Source organism: Penaeus vannamei, chromosome 6 (genome assembly GCF_042767895.1).
Source record: "Penaeus vannamei isolate JL-2024 chromosome 6, ASM4276789v1, whole genome shotgun sequence".
Lineage (NCBI taxonomy): Eukaryota > Metazoa > Arthropoda > Malacostraca > Decapoda > Penaeidae > Penaeus > Penaeus vannamei.
In genome coordinates this window covers 47667617-47682616 of record NC_091554.1, presented here as the reverse complement: position 1 = coordinate 47682616, position 15000 = coordinate 47667617, and the positions used below count along the sequence as shown (strand labels likewise).

Here is a 15000-nt window from a genome sequence, read left to right as displayed (position 1 = left end):
GTCACCACCACCGTCAGGGATCGGAATCTTATAAAGGCTGCTGCCGCCAAGGAATTGACAGGCGGAAAGCCCAGTAAGACGCCTTCAAAGACGTCCCGACTTTTGGCTGAAATGGAGAGGCTCCTGGATCGGTGGATACATGACATGAAGGAGCAGGATAAGCCACCAAGCTTCACGCAGATCCAAGAGAAGGCCTTTTCTATCCTGAGGGCCATTGAAAAGAGGACTGGCACTCGGATCAAAACCTTCACAGCTAGTGCAGATTGGTATAAGGAATTTAAGAAGCGCTTAGGCATAGATCACAGAAAGCGTATGGCTGAGGCGTTTCAATTGAATCTTAGAAAAATAATTGAAAAGGGAGATTACTTGCCCGAACAAATCTTTAATGTTGCTAAGACTGACCTCTTCTGGAGGCGGATGCCTGCCCAAAAGGACAGTAATGAGGATGAGATACGTATCCCAGGTTTATTGGGAGAAGAGGATCGCATCTTGCTGAGTTTTGGTGGCAATGTAAGTGGGGATTGCAAGCTTAAACCCTTGGCTGTTTACCATGCTAGTAAGCCTGGTGCTATTAAGGGTAAGTCCTCTGAAAACTTTGTCATCTGGAGATATAACAGGAGAGTGAAGATGACGGATACCATTTGCACAGACTGGTACATCAACCATTTCATCCCGGATGTTAAAAATTATTGCAAAGAAAAGGACATTCCTTTCAAAATTATCCTTGTTATGAGCAGTGCTCGAGAACATCCCCAAAGCCTTGATTATTACCATCCTGATGTTAAGGTTCTTTACTTTTACCCCCAAAGTGCTCCTGCTATACAGCCAATGAGTCAAGGTATACATCAAGCATTTAAGGCCCTTTACTATCAGCTTTCTTATGAGCAGGCCAGAAAGGCAGTACAAAAAGAGGATGGAACTACTTTCTGTGGTTTCTGGAAGTCATACAACATTCTTGACTGCATTGACAATGTTATTACGGCATGGGATAAAATTACCTCTAAGTGTATGAATGTCGCCTGGCATAAGTTATGCCCTCAGTTTGTGTCAGATTTTGAAGGCTTGACCGAAATGAAAGAAGCAGAACGAAAATGTAGAGAGATCGTTGACGTGGTAGAAGTCGCCATTAGCAAAGAAATTGTTGAAACTTGTGCAGAGGTGAAGACCCGTGATGACGAGGTTCCTGGGGAGGATACTAATGTGGAGGAGGAGGAGCCTAAGCAAGGAGAACCAACAGACAGGCATGCACTGTGAGTAGGAAATGTCCATATTAATATCATGTTAGAGAAATGCTTAGTAATAATGCATATCTTTTTGCAGTACATAACCTTTATAACATTTTGTGTCCAAAAATATATGTACAGTATTCTTGATGGTACTGAGAAACAGAAGATACAAATAATTTTGTGTGCGTGTGTGTTTTTTTTATTCATCCATCAGTCTTAGGAAAAAGTAGACGAATCACAAGTTTCATTAATATGGTGATGATATTACCATAAGCATACGAGTCAGTCCAGCCACCAACATTCGAATATGACCATTAGGTGATACTAATGATGGTGGTGGTGATGATGATCAAGACATTGATAATGATGTGATAATAATAGCAATAATCAAGGTGGATTTTTTTGTGTGTGTTTTTATGTATTATTATTATTATTATTTATATATATATATATATATATATATATATATATATATATATATATATATATATATATATATATATATATATATATATATATATATATATATATATTCTGTATAAACTGTATTGATTGAACTTGTAAAGTGTATGTATATATATATATATATATATATATATATATATATATATATATATATATATATATATATATATATCTATCTATCTATCTATCTATCTATCTATCTATCTATCTATCTATCTATCTATCTATCTATCTATCTATCTATCTATCTATCTCTGTCTGTCTGGCTGTCTATCTGTCTTTCTGTCTGTCTGCGTTTGTCTGTCTATCTGTCTCTGTCTGTCTGTCTGTCTGTCTGTGTGTCTGTCTGTCTATCTATCTATCTATCTATCTATCTATCTTTCTCTGTCTATCTATCTATCTATCTCTATACATCTATCTATCTATCTATCTATCTATCTCTATCTATCTATCTATCTGTATAAATATATATATATATATATATATATATATATATATATATATATATATATATATATATATATATATATATGTATGTATGTATGTATATATATTTAAAACAGTTCTGGTTTACTTGAACCTAGAATTGTGACACCTATTTGGAAGGAATTACAGGAGGAACTACTGAATATTTTGCCCTCTGACAAGGTAAACATAGTTATGAGGCATTACAAGCAAGCTATTGAAATTATACACCTTGCACATGTACATGATTATAGAAATATTACATTTACATGTTTATAGGCTCAGAAGTCACTACAGGAAGTAATTATTTATGATACAAAATAAATGACTCCTGACTATACTCAATGCATTATGGTAGTTTTTTTCATAGAGCAGACACAATTGAAGACGGTTGAAATAGACAGTTATAAGTGACACTGTCTTCAAATTCACTTGTATTGTTAGAAAGATGTCTTCTAAATAGTAGTATAACTTAGTCTTCTAGATCTGACACATCATTGTCAATTTTCTTTTCTTTTGTCTCAGACTCACATGCTGTGGTAGGTACTCTGAGCTGGGCTGTTATGTGCATGTGTGCTATCCTCTAAACTCCTTCATAACTGGACTGGCTATCAAAGACGTCATACCAGCTTTTTCGGGTGGGGGAGGGAGGTGAATGAAGTGAGCATAATCGCCCAGGGGGTTTGAGAAAAGTTTTGAAAAATGAGTTAATCTAGGGCTATTTTTAAAGGTGAACCAGAGCTTGCACATGTGTTATTCAGGGGAGAAATCAAGAGAGGTTAATCAGGAGATTAATAGTAAGTCGGGTGGGAGTGTGGCTCCTGATGGCTGGCCTCTCTCGAAATCCATGTACCAAGGTGAAGCAAAAATGAGGGTTTGAGTTGCCTTCTAGGGTCTCATGTCTCCTTCCTCCAGGTGCTCAGCTGAGGTATAGGGTGAGTGATGTCGTTTCACTTGCATTTTTTAACTGGCTTATAAGTTTATTAATTTTCCTGATACTCTGTGAGCCTCTCATCAAAATCTGAAATGCCAAAGTGTATTGCATTTGTGTGTGCGAGTAGAGATGAAGCAAAGACAAGGAATAAGGGAATAACATTACACAAGTATGTTAATCGAACTCTTGTGTTGATTTAGTTTGAGATGATGAAGAAACAGTGCATCAAATGCTAAATCCTAGGGAACACGTGTATTATAGATTATGAGCTGCCGTAAAATAGGCCATGATAGCCAATTCACTTCTGTTACAGCATCATATCAAATGATATATCTTGGTCCAAGAAATCCATATATATTGACAATGGTTTTCTTAAAGACATTTAGTGCAGTGAGTATGTCTTTTTTGCAGTATATGTAGGTGTGTGTATGTAAGATATAACAACTTTTAGCTTTTAATACTCCACAGTTTCCAGGATGAACTTCAACCTCAACCTCAGCATCATCATGCCATACCCTGCTTTTGGGACTGTCAAACCAAGATTGCTAGCCGCATTTGTTATTGGACCTATCTAAATTCCTATATGTATGCAGTGCACCAATAGTTTTCAAAGAATATATTTTATTAGGGCTGTAGGAAAGATGGTCCAAGAAATAATTATCTAATGATTTATAATAGATTATCTTTACTTCTAGGTATCCTCATAGTGACAGGGTGAAGTTGGAGAAATGGTTTAAAGTCTTAAAAATGGACAGGAAGATGCTTATAAGACCCTCTCAGCAGCATTCCACTCACTCTACGAATGAGTCCTTTGGCAAAACTGGACAGACTGTCCCCCTGAGAAGTCATGCAGTACTCACTTTGCCTGACTCTCAGCTACATTCCACTCACTCTACAAACGAGTCCTTTGACAGAACTACACAGACTGCCTGTACGAGAAGTCGTGCAGTCCCCGCTTTGTCTGGCTCTCCAGTGCACCATCAGAATAAGGTCGAGTTATCTGAGCACAGGGGTGACTCAAAGGATGAGCCGGGGGTTAGTTTAAATATTTACTAATGTTTACCTTACATTTAGTGATTAAGGAAATATACATGTCCTTCAAAAGGCGAGTAGGCTGTCCAAAAAGTAAAGTAAATGTAGTAGATTTGGAGTTTAATGTCATCACTTTGTCTGGTAAAGTTAGGTTTCCTTAATATTTCCAATAGGCCTGTAGTTAAGTAGTCTTTATTTAATAAGATTTGTATTTCTATTTGGTTTATATGCACTAAAAGTTATATTAAAAGAAAAAAAAATAATGCTAATATTAAAAATGTATGATGCAAATGATGACACCAAACTCTATTTTTACAAAAAAATAGTATTTCCTCCTATCCATTCTTTTTCTGACACACCCTCGTACACAAATCCATGGTTTTATATATTGTGTTGCAGAGCCCAAATTATATGGATGAGGATACCAACAGCACATACGATCAGGATGGAAGCATTGATGAAATTTCCATAAAAGAAGAAAACAATTTGGATGACTTCAGTGTCTTTGTAAATGAAGACGTCACCGAGGAGTGCAAAGAAAAAGGTGAGCTTTATGATTCTGCGATAGAGATTGATCAGATTCCCTAACGGTTAAGAAAAGGAATATTACAAGGAGATAAAAGAATCTGAGGAAATGATTTTTTTTTTTTACAATAATATAAGCTGTACTAAGCTTCTTTGTTTTCTTCTTCTAATCAGTATTACACAGTTGATCTAATCGACCTAATATGATTTGAATTTGTCTTTATGCCCTCCTGACACTTCAGTATAATGAAGAATACACTTCTTGATTAAGACCTTGTAAACACACACACACACACACACACACACACACACACACACACACACACACACACACACACACACACACACACACACACACACACACACACACACACATACACATATATATACATAGACAATATCTATTGTACTTCACTTTGTAGCTAGAACACAGCCCAGTTGTTAAAGAAACAATTATAATTTTGTTGTTGTTGTCGTTTACTATATCCTTAGATTTTTTTAAATTTTATTACAGAGCAAGAAGAAGAGCAAGACCCTCTCGGGGAACTCCAGTGTCCACAGGACGACAACTCCAACCAAGATTGTAGCCGTCTTCCAGGGAATAGTATGTTTTGTTTTCCGAGTTTTTAAGTCTCATGAAAGAGTAGCCCCCCCTCTCTCGCTCTCACTCTCTCACTTTATATATATATATATATATATATATATATATATATATATATATATATATATATATATATATATATATATATATATATATATATATATATATATATATATTTATATATTTATATTTTTTTGGTGCTGGGTTATTAGACATATCAGGCCCCTTGCATGGTTGATTACTAATTCCTTCAGAGAATATATTTGGTTCGTAATCCCATTTTATTCCCGTTTACTAATGAATCTTACATAATTTTATACTACCCTAAGTAATAGAAAACAGACCAATAAAAAGAAAATGATTAGAAGATAGGACACATATATATATTTATATTACACTTTTTTTTTATTAAATCTTGTGAATTTTACATCACAGATTTCAAGTATCATGAGACATTGAAGCTGCTGGAAATATATAAAAGAAAGCTTCCGGAACTAAAGTCCCGCAAGATTACCATGGGGACATATTGGCAGGAGATAGAAAAAGAGATGCAGGCTTGTGGGTTTGCCTGCGATGGGGACACATGCAGTAAAAAAATGGGGAGATTGAAACGCAGGTAAATTAATTTTCAATAACGTTACTAATTTACTTGAAATACATGCTTATAAGTCAGTGTTCATCATGATCTAGTCACATATACCTATAGAATGTTTGATGTTTTTATGTGTGTTCTTTTTCAGTTACAAGTACATCAAGAAAAACTGCAAAACGACAAGGAGCTCTTGGAAGTATTTCGAGATTATGGATGATATTTTTGGGGATTCATTTGATCTGGAAAAAACGGCAAACCCAGATGGTGTGTTTTGAGAAGTTTAATTTGGCAGTGGCACGCATGCACGCACTAACAAACACATATAGGCACATGCACCAACAAACACACACACGCACTTATATATTGTATATTTAGAAGTTTACCTTCTCATGGCAGTGGCACGCACCAACAAACGCGCACACGTGTATTTATGTATGTATATGTATGTGTCTGTGTGTATGTATAAGTATATATATGCAAGTTTAAATGTATGTAGGTTCGTGTGTCTGTATATAGGTATGTATGTCTGTATGTCTGTTTATAGGTATTTATTACTGTATATTGGTACATATGTTTGTATATAGTCATGTATTTATATAGATAGATATATATGTATTTTATTACTTTTGTTTTTAATCATTACATTACATTTTGAAGATTCAGTTGTTCCCACTTTTTTTCTCTCTCTCTCTCTCTCTCTCTCTCTCTCTCTCTCTCTCTCTCTCTCTCTCTCTCTCTCTCTCTCTCTCTCTCTCTCTCTCTCTCTCTCTCTCTCTCTCTGTCTTTTTTTTTTTTTTTTTTTTTTTTTTTTTATGATAATGCATATTTCTTTTAGCAGAACCTGAGACCGAACAACCATCAACCTCAGCAGCTGGCGCACAACCTTGTACATTGGCAGAGAGCCCATCAACACCAACACCCACTCTGACACCTGCATCTGAGAGGACGTTATCTTGCCCACCATCTCCAGTGTATATGACAACCTCACCTCCACCTCTCCAGCCTACACCAGTTGCAGCGCCGCTTCCAACAGAAATGACTGGAGCACAGGATCCTGCAGCGGTGCCCGAGAGCAGTAACAAGAGGAAGAGAACGGAAGACCCAACAAATGACCTTGGTGAATTTCTCAGTGACCAGGCTTACAGATTGGAAAAACTGGTTAATATTGCTGAGAAAAGGAACCAGATAATGGAAGCATGTATGAACCAAATGTTACAAAATCAGCAGATGCAGCTACAACAGATACAAATGCTTCAGCGACAGCAGAATATTTTGCAGCAGCAACAGGAACAGAGGCAGAGAGCCCAGGAAAGATTACAAGAACAGCAGAAACAACAGTATCAGGAAATGTTAAATTTGCAGCGACAACAGTTCTTGATTATGAGACAGCAGTTAAAACAAGATGTTAACCCACTTAAGATGGGTATCCCACAAATGAGACACCCAGAAAAATAAACATTACTGGGCGTCCCGCTGGTGCGACACTATATTGAAGCTTGTGCTCTGATTTTGTCACCTGTGGCAGGAGGCGCACAGGCAGGTTCCCAGACTCGCCCGCTCGCTGATTTTTAAGCTGCCCGGAAATTATTATTTTTGGCTTGAAAATGTACCATCGTTAGTGGGTTAAAGAAAGGAATTAGTAAAGAACCATTATTGATTAATTTAAATATATTGTTTTCATTCAGGATTTACTTTTCGCAAGTTCTCAATATGCAGTACCAATAGGGAAATATATATATATATATATTTTTTATATGTAATGTTCTTCATTTTGAAATAAAAGTTCAGTACAAGCACTTTTTTCCTCATATATTATTAAATTTGTATGATGTAGTTATTGGATATACCATGGTAATAATTACAGGGAAATTATACAGTTTCATGGGAGATATAAAGTTTATTGTCCGATTTTATATATAAAAATATATAAAGTATATAAAGATTTGGCATAAGGTTTTTCCTAAGCATAGAGACTCAAATGGTAACAAATTCTGCAAATATAGATCGGCTGGTGGGTTTCTTTCTCTCTCTCTCTCTCTCTCTCTCTGTTATAAAATAAATTAACATTACAATCTGGTTAACAACAGTTAAACATTCAACAGCTGATAAGGAATTCAACAAAAAGATTACTTAAATCTGAGAATAATTTAAAGAACAATGCCACACATGATTGCACAGAAAACTTAAATTTAAGAGTACTTCATCTTTAGGCTTTTTTCTGTGACAATGTTTCCAAATCAAGGTTACTACATTTGCCAACCCTCCAATCTTTAGCTCACTGTTGTCAGGGGGGAGGATGTAGACTTAGGGGATCACTTGGACCTTGGCCCTTGCCTCAATTAATTTTGCACGGTTTCTTCTCTGCCTTTCCTTTTCCTTCTCTTCTTCATTCCCTTCTTCTGTCCACATCCTAAAGTGTTAGAGCCATGCAGAATTTATGAAAGGCTGGCTTTGTGTCAGTCCTGAACGGCATTCGTACTCCGTTTGCTCTTATCTCTATACCCTCTTCATTACCATACCAACCTATAGCACTCCACACCCTTTGACATCTAACACATTTTCTCATAATTGTTATCTCATTTTGCCCTTCCCACCACAATAGGATATCATAGTGCTGTATGACCTTGTCTGGCACATTTATTTGTTTTGACCATTATCCATTCTGGGAATCCACACATCAACTTACAAACCCAAAATCTTCCTTATCCAAGCCTCACCATATCACTATATTTTGAATATTTAGCTAATGACCGTAGATGTTGACACAATTTTTCAATAAATGAAATACATTTGTTAATACCAGTAATCCTTTATTACCAAAACATGACAAATCAGTCATATAAGTTTCCACTAGCTTTCAATGGGACATATTTAATATTCGCCATTTTAATTCAATCTTCAGCCCTTACATGAAACCAACTGGAAGCTTATTGAACAAGCCTGATGGCAACACCTTATAAACACGTGTCAAGCTCTGTTTTTTTAAATTTTTGCACTGTTTTACAACCATGAGGATCAGTTATTGCTATTCCATTGAGAAAACAATTTACAGAAAGTTAGTGTCAAGGTGAATTCATCCTATGATTGAATAATTTAAAGTAATAATAGCATCAACACTGATGTCATTTGTTAAAATAAATAAATAAAAAAGTCCTTAAAACTCGAGGAAAGGGGAAATCAGACAATGTCATATGGTCTACTAATCAACTCTTTGGTGGCTGACCACTGTGTATGGTCATTTCACAAAACATTTTTTTTTTATATCTAATTATTTTACAAAAGTACTTCCTGAGTGTGCTATTGTCTTTGCTAGTTCATTTCTCTTTTGTTGCACCTCTTTGGCATAAATATTTGTGAAATGCAGACTTGATGCATTTCTATTCTTGGGGTTGACATCAACTGAACTATCATAGCCTTCCACTTTTAAAATATAATTGTGTAAAACACATGTAGCTGCAATAATTTCTGGTACCTTTTCCACTAGTTCCATGTCTAAATATTTCAGTCGTCGAAATTTATGTTTCAGGAGTTCAAAAGCCCTTTCTATAGTACACTGAGTAAATGCATGACACGCATTAAATGTCTTTTGCACATCTGTAAGGTCTTCCTTATCTTCATAAGGCACAATTAAATAAGAAGTTAAGGGATATGTTTCATCCCCAATAATGTGATACAAATAAGGCAAATTTCCTTTTTGCAGCAAAGCTTGCAGTGGACTGTTCCTAAACACACGGGCATTGTGCACTGATCCTGGCCACCCTGTTGTGATGTCCATGAACTGTAAGTTGCTATCACACACAGCTTGAAGTTGCATACTTGTAATATTGTCCCTGTTTTTATAATCATCAACTAACTTTGTTGGAACTGGAATGCCAATTTGAGTGCCACCAATTACTCCCACAACTCCAGGGAATCCTGTCTTATTCATGAAATCATTTGCCACCTGCTCCAGTTGGTGCTTTTGTGGCCAGGTGATAATTTCTCGCATCACTAATGTTAATGCACCACAGACGTTCATCAGGAAAGTGTGCACTGCACTTTCTCCAATTTCAAATCTCTCTGCCACTTCTTGAAATGATTCCTGGTTGCCCAACAGCCATAATGTAGCCAAAATTTTCTTCTCTGTCAAATATTTATTACCAATATGTGGTGCCAGAAGAAGACATAAATCCTGTTGACAGGGAAATATGAAAAAACAATTCATCTTTTTGTTAATTCAGAGCAATTAATCTACAAACAACTGACTTCAGAGATATATCAAATACAAACTGTGACACTTCATACTTTTTATTATAATGATTATTCTTTTATATGACTAACTAATTTCAGGGAAGTATTATAAAGTGAAGAAACTAATGATAAGAATATAAGCATCAAGCCTTACAGACCTTACTAAAAGTTGCTAATCTATACTAAAGGATCAGATACAAATAGATCAATTGTTCATGATGTGTATTACATTATTTATAAAAGGTTTACCAATTAAACTGGAAACACGGTTGCTGACAGCTAATTAGAGCATGAAAACTGACATTCACTATACTTTCACTCACATTAACAGTGCTTCTCTTCATCCGGAAGCGATTCACAAACTCCGGATCTGAGAGTAAATGGAAGGTCGTGCTCTTCTCTTCCTCCACACGCTTCTTCTTGACCGGAGGAATTCCCTCTCCGCTTATGACCGACACAACACACAGTGCTGCCGTCGTTGCCGCCGTTATTTCCGTGGCAATGTTGATAGGGTCGGCGAGAGGGTCATTCAGGAGCTCGGACAGTTGGAGCATTTCGCTTCGTCCGGACATGTTTGTTTTTGTTTTGGTCGGTGACGTCACGCGTTTGTGGATTCGTCTGCATGCGGATACTGGCGACTGCGCACAGCTGCAAGAAATTCTATCTTACTTTAATGGTCATAAATCCATGGCACTGTCGATTATAACGTGATAGCGAATATCATGAACAAACCTATACACAAACATACACACACATACATTATACATATATGTATATTTGTGTGTGTGTGTGTGTGTGTGTGTGTGTGTGTGTGTGTGTGTGTGTGTGTGTGTGTGTGTGTGTGTGTGTGTGTGTGTGTGTGTGTGTGTGTGTGTGTGTATCTACATATCACTCACCACAGAGCTGGTATTCGCAGATTCCACAAGCTGACCAGACTTCAACGTGACTCACCAAAGCTCAAAGTTCTGAAGACATAGTGTTATCAGGATCATCATTCAAAAACAGTCAATTGCCATTTTGAGATGAAAAGTAATCTGCTATGAAACCCGACTAATACTAAAGCGTTCGAGTGGTCCTATTCCACGGGTTTCTATAGGCCTATAATCCTGCTTGATACTTTTACTTTTTCCAGAGAAAGGCGACCAAACTCAAACTTAACCCTTCCTCTATTCATCAACACCTATCCTACCCCATCTACCCCCACATTCTACTCCTTTAACTACTATCATACAATAATATATGGCCGTTGAAATATGACATTTCAACTCTAAGAAAGAACTTAAAAAAACACCTTAATACAATACCATAGTGCTATATGACCTTTGATGTCTAGCACATTTATTTTCTTGCCATTATTGCTTACTTCCCAAAAGATAGAAAACCATTTTATTTTCCAAATTTCAAACTGTACTACATGCGACCCACAGTCTATACAACTACCCACAAAATTTGCATAAACTTCAATATTACAGCGAATAACTGCCCTTTTCTTTCTTTTATACATTAACAAAACCGACATACATATTTTCTTGTGCTTGAGCTAAGGGCAGAACAATTTGCAATCACCCATAAGTTCTATAAAGATTTTGAAAAGAAGAAACATAAAAAGGTGACAGACATACGAAGAATGTGGAAAAATATCTTGGAAAGCGCATACTTCACATGAAAAAGAAAAAGAAAAGAGAAAGACAAAGTATCAATGAGCAAATAAAGACAAAAGTAACACTTAATCAAGATACTGATCATCACCAGTTTGTACAAGTTCACCATCAAGCAGATCTGCGGTACATTAGCTATCATAAAAGTGGCTCTTCATTTTCCATTTACAAAGAACAACAAAATCATGTTCTCCGGTGCTTCTCTGTTTCGGGTATTTTATAGGCCAATAGAGATATACAATATATTTGTTGGCTTATAAGTAGTCTTAGTTTAATACTAATGATAACAATTTTGATAATGATGGTAACGGTCAAGATAATCATAATAAAAAAATAGAATAAGGATATTAATGAAAATGAAAATGATAACAAAAAATAACGATGGTTATAATAATCATGACAATAATGATAATTATAATCAAAATAACAACACGAATGATATCACTATCATCATCATTGGCATTACTATTTTAACTATCATCATTAAAGACTGTAGTACATTTCACTGTAAAAATGCTAAAAATGGTACCATATCCGGGATTTGAAAAACCAACGGCACAGTTCTTTAGCCCGAAAATAGACCGCCATGGCCAGTCACCTCGTTAATCACATTACGTGCAATTTAAAGAGGGACTTAATGTAAATTAGTGATCAATCATAGATCGGATTCCGTACTCGCTCTCAAGTCCGGCCATTTTGCAGAAAATGTTCGTGATTTATAGTTACCTCATCTGAAGGCTTTTGCACTGGCTCGGCACGTGGCGGCGCGTCGTAATATCCTGTTTGGTCCAGATGCATACACACACACATACATATGTGTGTGTGTGTGCGTGTGTGTGCGTGTGCGTGCGTGCGTGTGTGTGTGCGTATGTGTGTGTGTGTGTGTGTGTGTGTGTGTGTGTGTGTGTGTGTGTGTGTGTGTGTGTGTGTGTGTGTCTGTGTGTGTGTGTGTGTGTGTGTGTGTATGTGTGTGTGTATGTGTGTATGTGTTTATGGATGAATGTACTGTACATATATAAGCCAGCGGTTCCCCTCCAAAAATAAAATTTTCCCATCATCCTCCGCCACAGGTAAACCCAGCAAAACTACAAAAATAAATAAATAAATAAATAAATAAATAAATAAATAAAATGAAAATAAGGCGCCGTTAAGTAATATGAGGTTCAAGTGAAACGATTTCCAATAAGCTCTTAAACTTACTTTTCAGAACACTCTTCCTAGCTATTTGTCGAGTGCATACATTCCAAACATTCTGATGACCACAACGGTCTCATGCATTTATTATCTCTCACAAGTCCTGTTTATACTGCTTTTTGGATTGTATCGGAGACTTTTTTTCGTACTTAAAAGGCCCTTTTGTTTATGAGAGCATTCACGTTAACTTAAAGCGTCTTTATTAACAAGCAAACGATTTGTTTTAAAATTTGGGGTTACTAATAAACTTTTAAAATGTTCGACTTTGTGACGATTCACTGTGTGATAGTAAAAGCGGTCTGTCTGTAACGGCTCTTACATGCATTTTATCAAGAGACAGGTGCAAAGATTGTATATGTATATTTCTTCTTATTGTTAGATACAAACATACGATACTTATTGAACAAAGTATTCCCTAATCCTTTTTGGTCGATACTTTGAGCAGAGAATTTTCAGCTTGGCGGCCATCAAGACAGAGACATATTTTCAATGTTTGTTTCATTAACAGTCATCCAACAAGTGTCTAGGAAACGCCCAAGCCACTCGGGTCCCAAGCCAGCTACTTTGGGCTTGTCTTACACGTGTGCAGACTCGAACACGGCAGATTACAGATACTTTTTAATGCATTGGTCTTTTGTTCTTCCACATTCTCTGTAATGTACAGATGTAAATGTATGCAAGTAAATGTTCGTCCCATTATATTCTTAGACATGTGATTCTTAAATTTTCTTTTCTAAACCAATTTAAGTTGTTAACGGGATTGGGAACCTCTGCTCTAGAACGAAGCAATCAAAACTTAATAAACTTTGCAAATATAATGCGTTGCTAAGCATATCCATAAATCTGAAATACCTTCAAATTCGATGGCTATATATATAATGTTTTCTGGTATACCATCTTGTTATCCTAATCACGTTCCTACATTGCTAAAGGTTAACCCAATGAAGAAAAAGATCTTGAGGTTTCACTTCCACGTATCTGATATTGCTCGAAGTTTAGTCGTATTTCCGCAAACATTCGACTATTTACTTTAAGTTTCACTATATTCATTCTTTTTTCTTGACATTATTGTCACTAATTTCTATATATAATAGCTCTTTATTCGCTGTATCTCAAATGTGAAGTAACACACACACACCATTTTCATTTTCATCACAAATCATATTAGTATCAAATGGAATATACAAAAGAAAGTAAACCGATTAGACCATTAAACATATTCATTTCCTATAACCTAAACCCCTGAACAACGCGCCAAAGATCATAGGTTAAAAACCTTTGGTCTAAATCACGGGAGATTTCATTCACGTGTGGAAAAGATCCAGAGCATTAAAAGTGTCTGCACTGAGGACTTTGCCAAGCGGACTCAAGCAAGCAAGGTAAAATGTCGGACATATTTTCCGTTCTCAATTCTATTTTCAGCGCTCTTTGCACGGCAGGAGCGTCATCTTGTTAAGTTTGCTGTGGTGTTTATCTGTAAACAAAAGGGAACGGATGTGGGAAAATAGGAATCGAATTGATGAGGGTTGGAAATAAAAGAAAAACAATATGCATATGTATATACATATATGTATATGTATATATATATATATATATATATATATATATATATATATATATATATATATATATATATATATATATATATATGTTTATATGTTTATACATATACATATAATATACGTATTTATATATATACATATACATATATATCTTTGTGTGTGTGTGTGTGCGCGCGAACGAGCAAACTTTAAGGAGAGAGAATAATTCCAAAAATCCGTTTTGTTAGATGTCCGCTAAACAATTTGTATTTATCAATTTATTTAGCTTTCCGTATCTTTTTAAATCTTTCTCCTTCCTCCTTTCTCTCTCTCTCTCTCTCTCTCTCCCTCTCCTCTTCCCTCCCTCCCCCCTCTCCTCCTCCCTCCCTCCCCCCTCCCTCTCCCTCTCCTCCTCCCTCCCTCCCTCTCCTAATTCCCTCCCTTCCTCCCTTCTTCCTCCCTCCCATCTCCCTCTCCTCCTCCCTTCCTCCTCCATCCCCCCCCTCCCTCCCTCCCTCTCCTCCTCCCTCCCTCCTT

At 36.3% G+C, this 15000-nt stretch overlaps 2 protein-coding genes across 5 annotated transcripts in view; one reads left to right on the top strand and one right to left on the bottom strand.

Moving 5' to 3' along the window:
* Nucleotides 1-7633, top strand: part of LOC113809636 (uncharacterized) — an 8079-nt gene extending 446 nt beyond the window's left edge. For 3 of the 4 annotated variants that reach the window (XM_070123179.1, XM_070123178.1, XM_027361289.2), the window contains 7 exons: nt 1-1250; nt 3786-4125; nt 4522-4666; nt 5162-5251; nt 5684-5864; nt 5989-6104; nt 6676-7444. The exon at nt 1-1250 is cut by the window's left edge. In XM_070123179.1, coding sequence (XP_069979280.1) covers nt 1-1250; nt 3786-4125; nt 4522-4666; nt 5162-5251; nt 5684-5864; nt 5989-6104; nt 6676-7295 — 2742 coding nt within the window. In that variant the 3' untranslated portion in view covers nt 7296-7444. Of the gene's footprint in view, nt 1251-3785; nt 4126-4521; nt 4667-5161; nt 5252-5683; nt 5865-5988; nt 6105-6675 lie in introns of all 4 variants that reach the window. The other variant, XM_027361296.2, reaches the window with a different exon arrangement.
* A 1339-nt stretch (nt 7634-8972) lies between these two features.
* The window catches only part of LOC113809650 (uncharacterized), a 15582-nt gene continuing 9554 nt past the window's right edge, over nt 8973-15000 (bottom strand). The window contains exons 2-4 of the mRNA XM_027361308.2: nt 10967-11035; nt 10394-10718; nt 8973-10011 (exon numbers count right to left, since the gene is read on the bottom strand). Of these exons, the coding sequence (XP_027217109.2) occupies nt 9109-10011; nt 10394-10642 (1152 nt within the window). The 5' untranslated portion in view covers nt 10643-10718; nt 10967-11035 and the 3' untranslated portion in view covers nt 8973-9108. The remainder of the gene's footprint in view (nt 10012-10393; nt 10719-10966; nt 11036-15000) is intronic.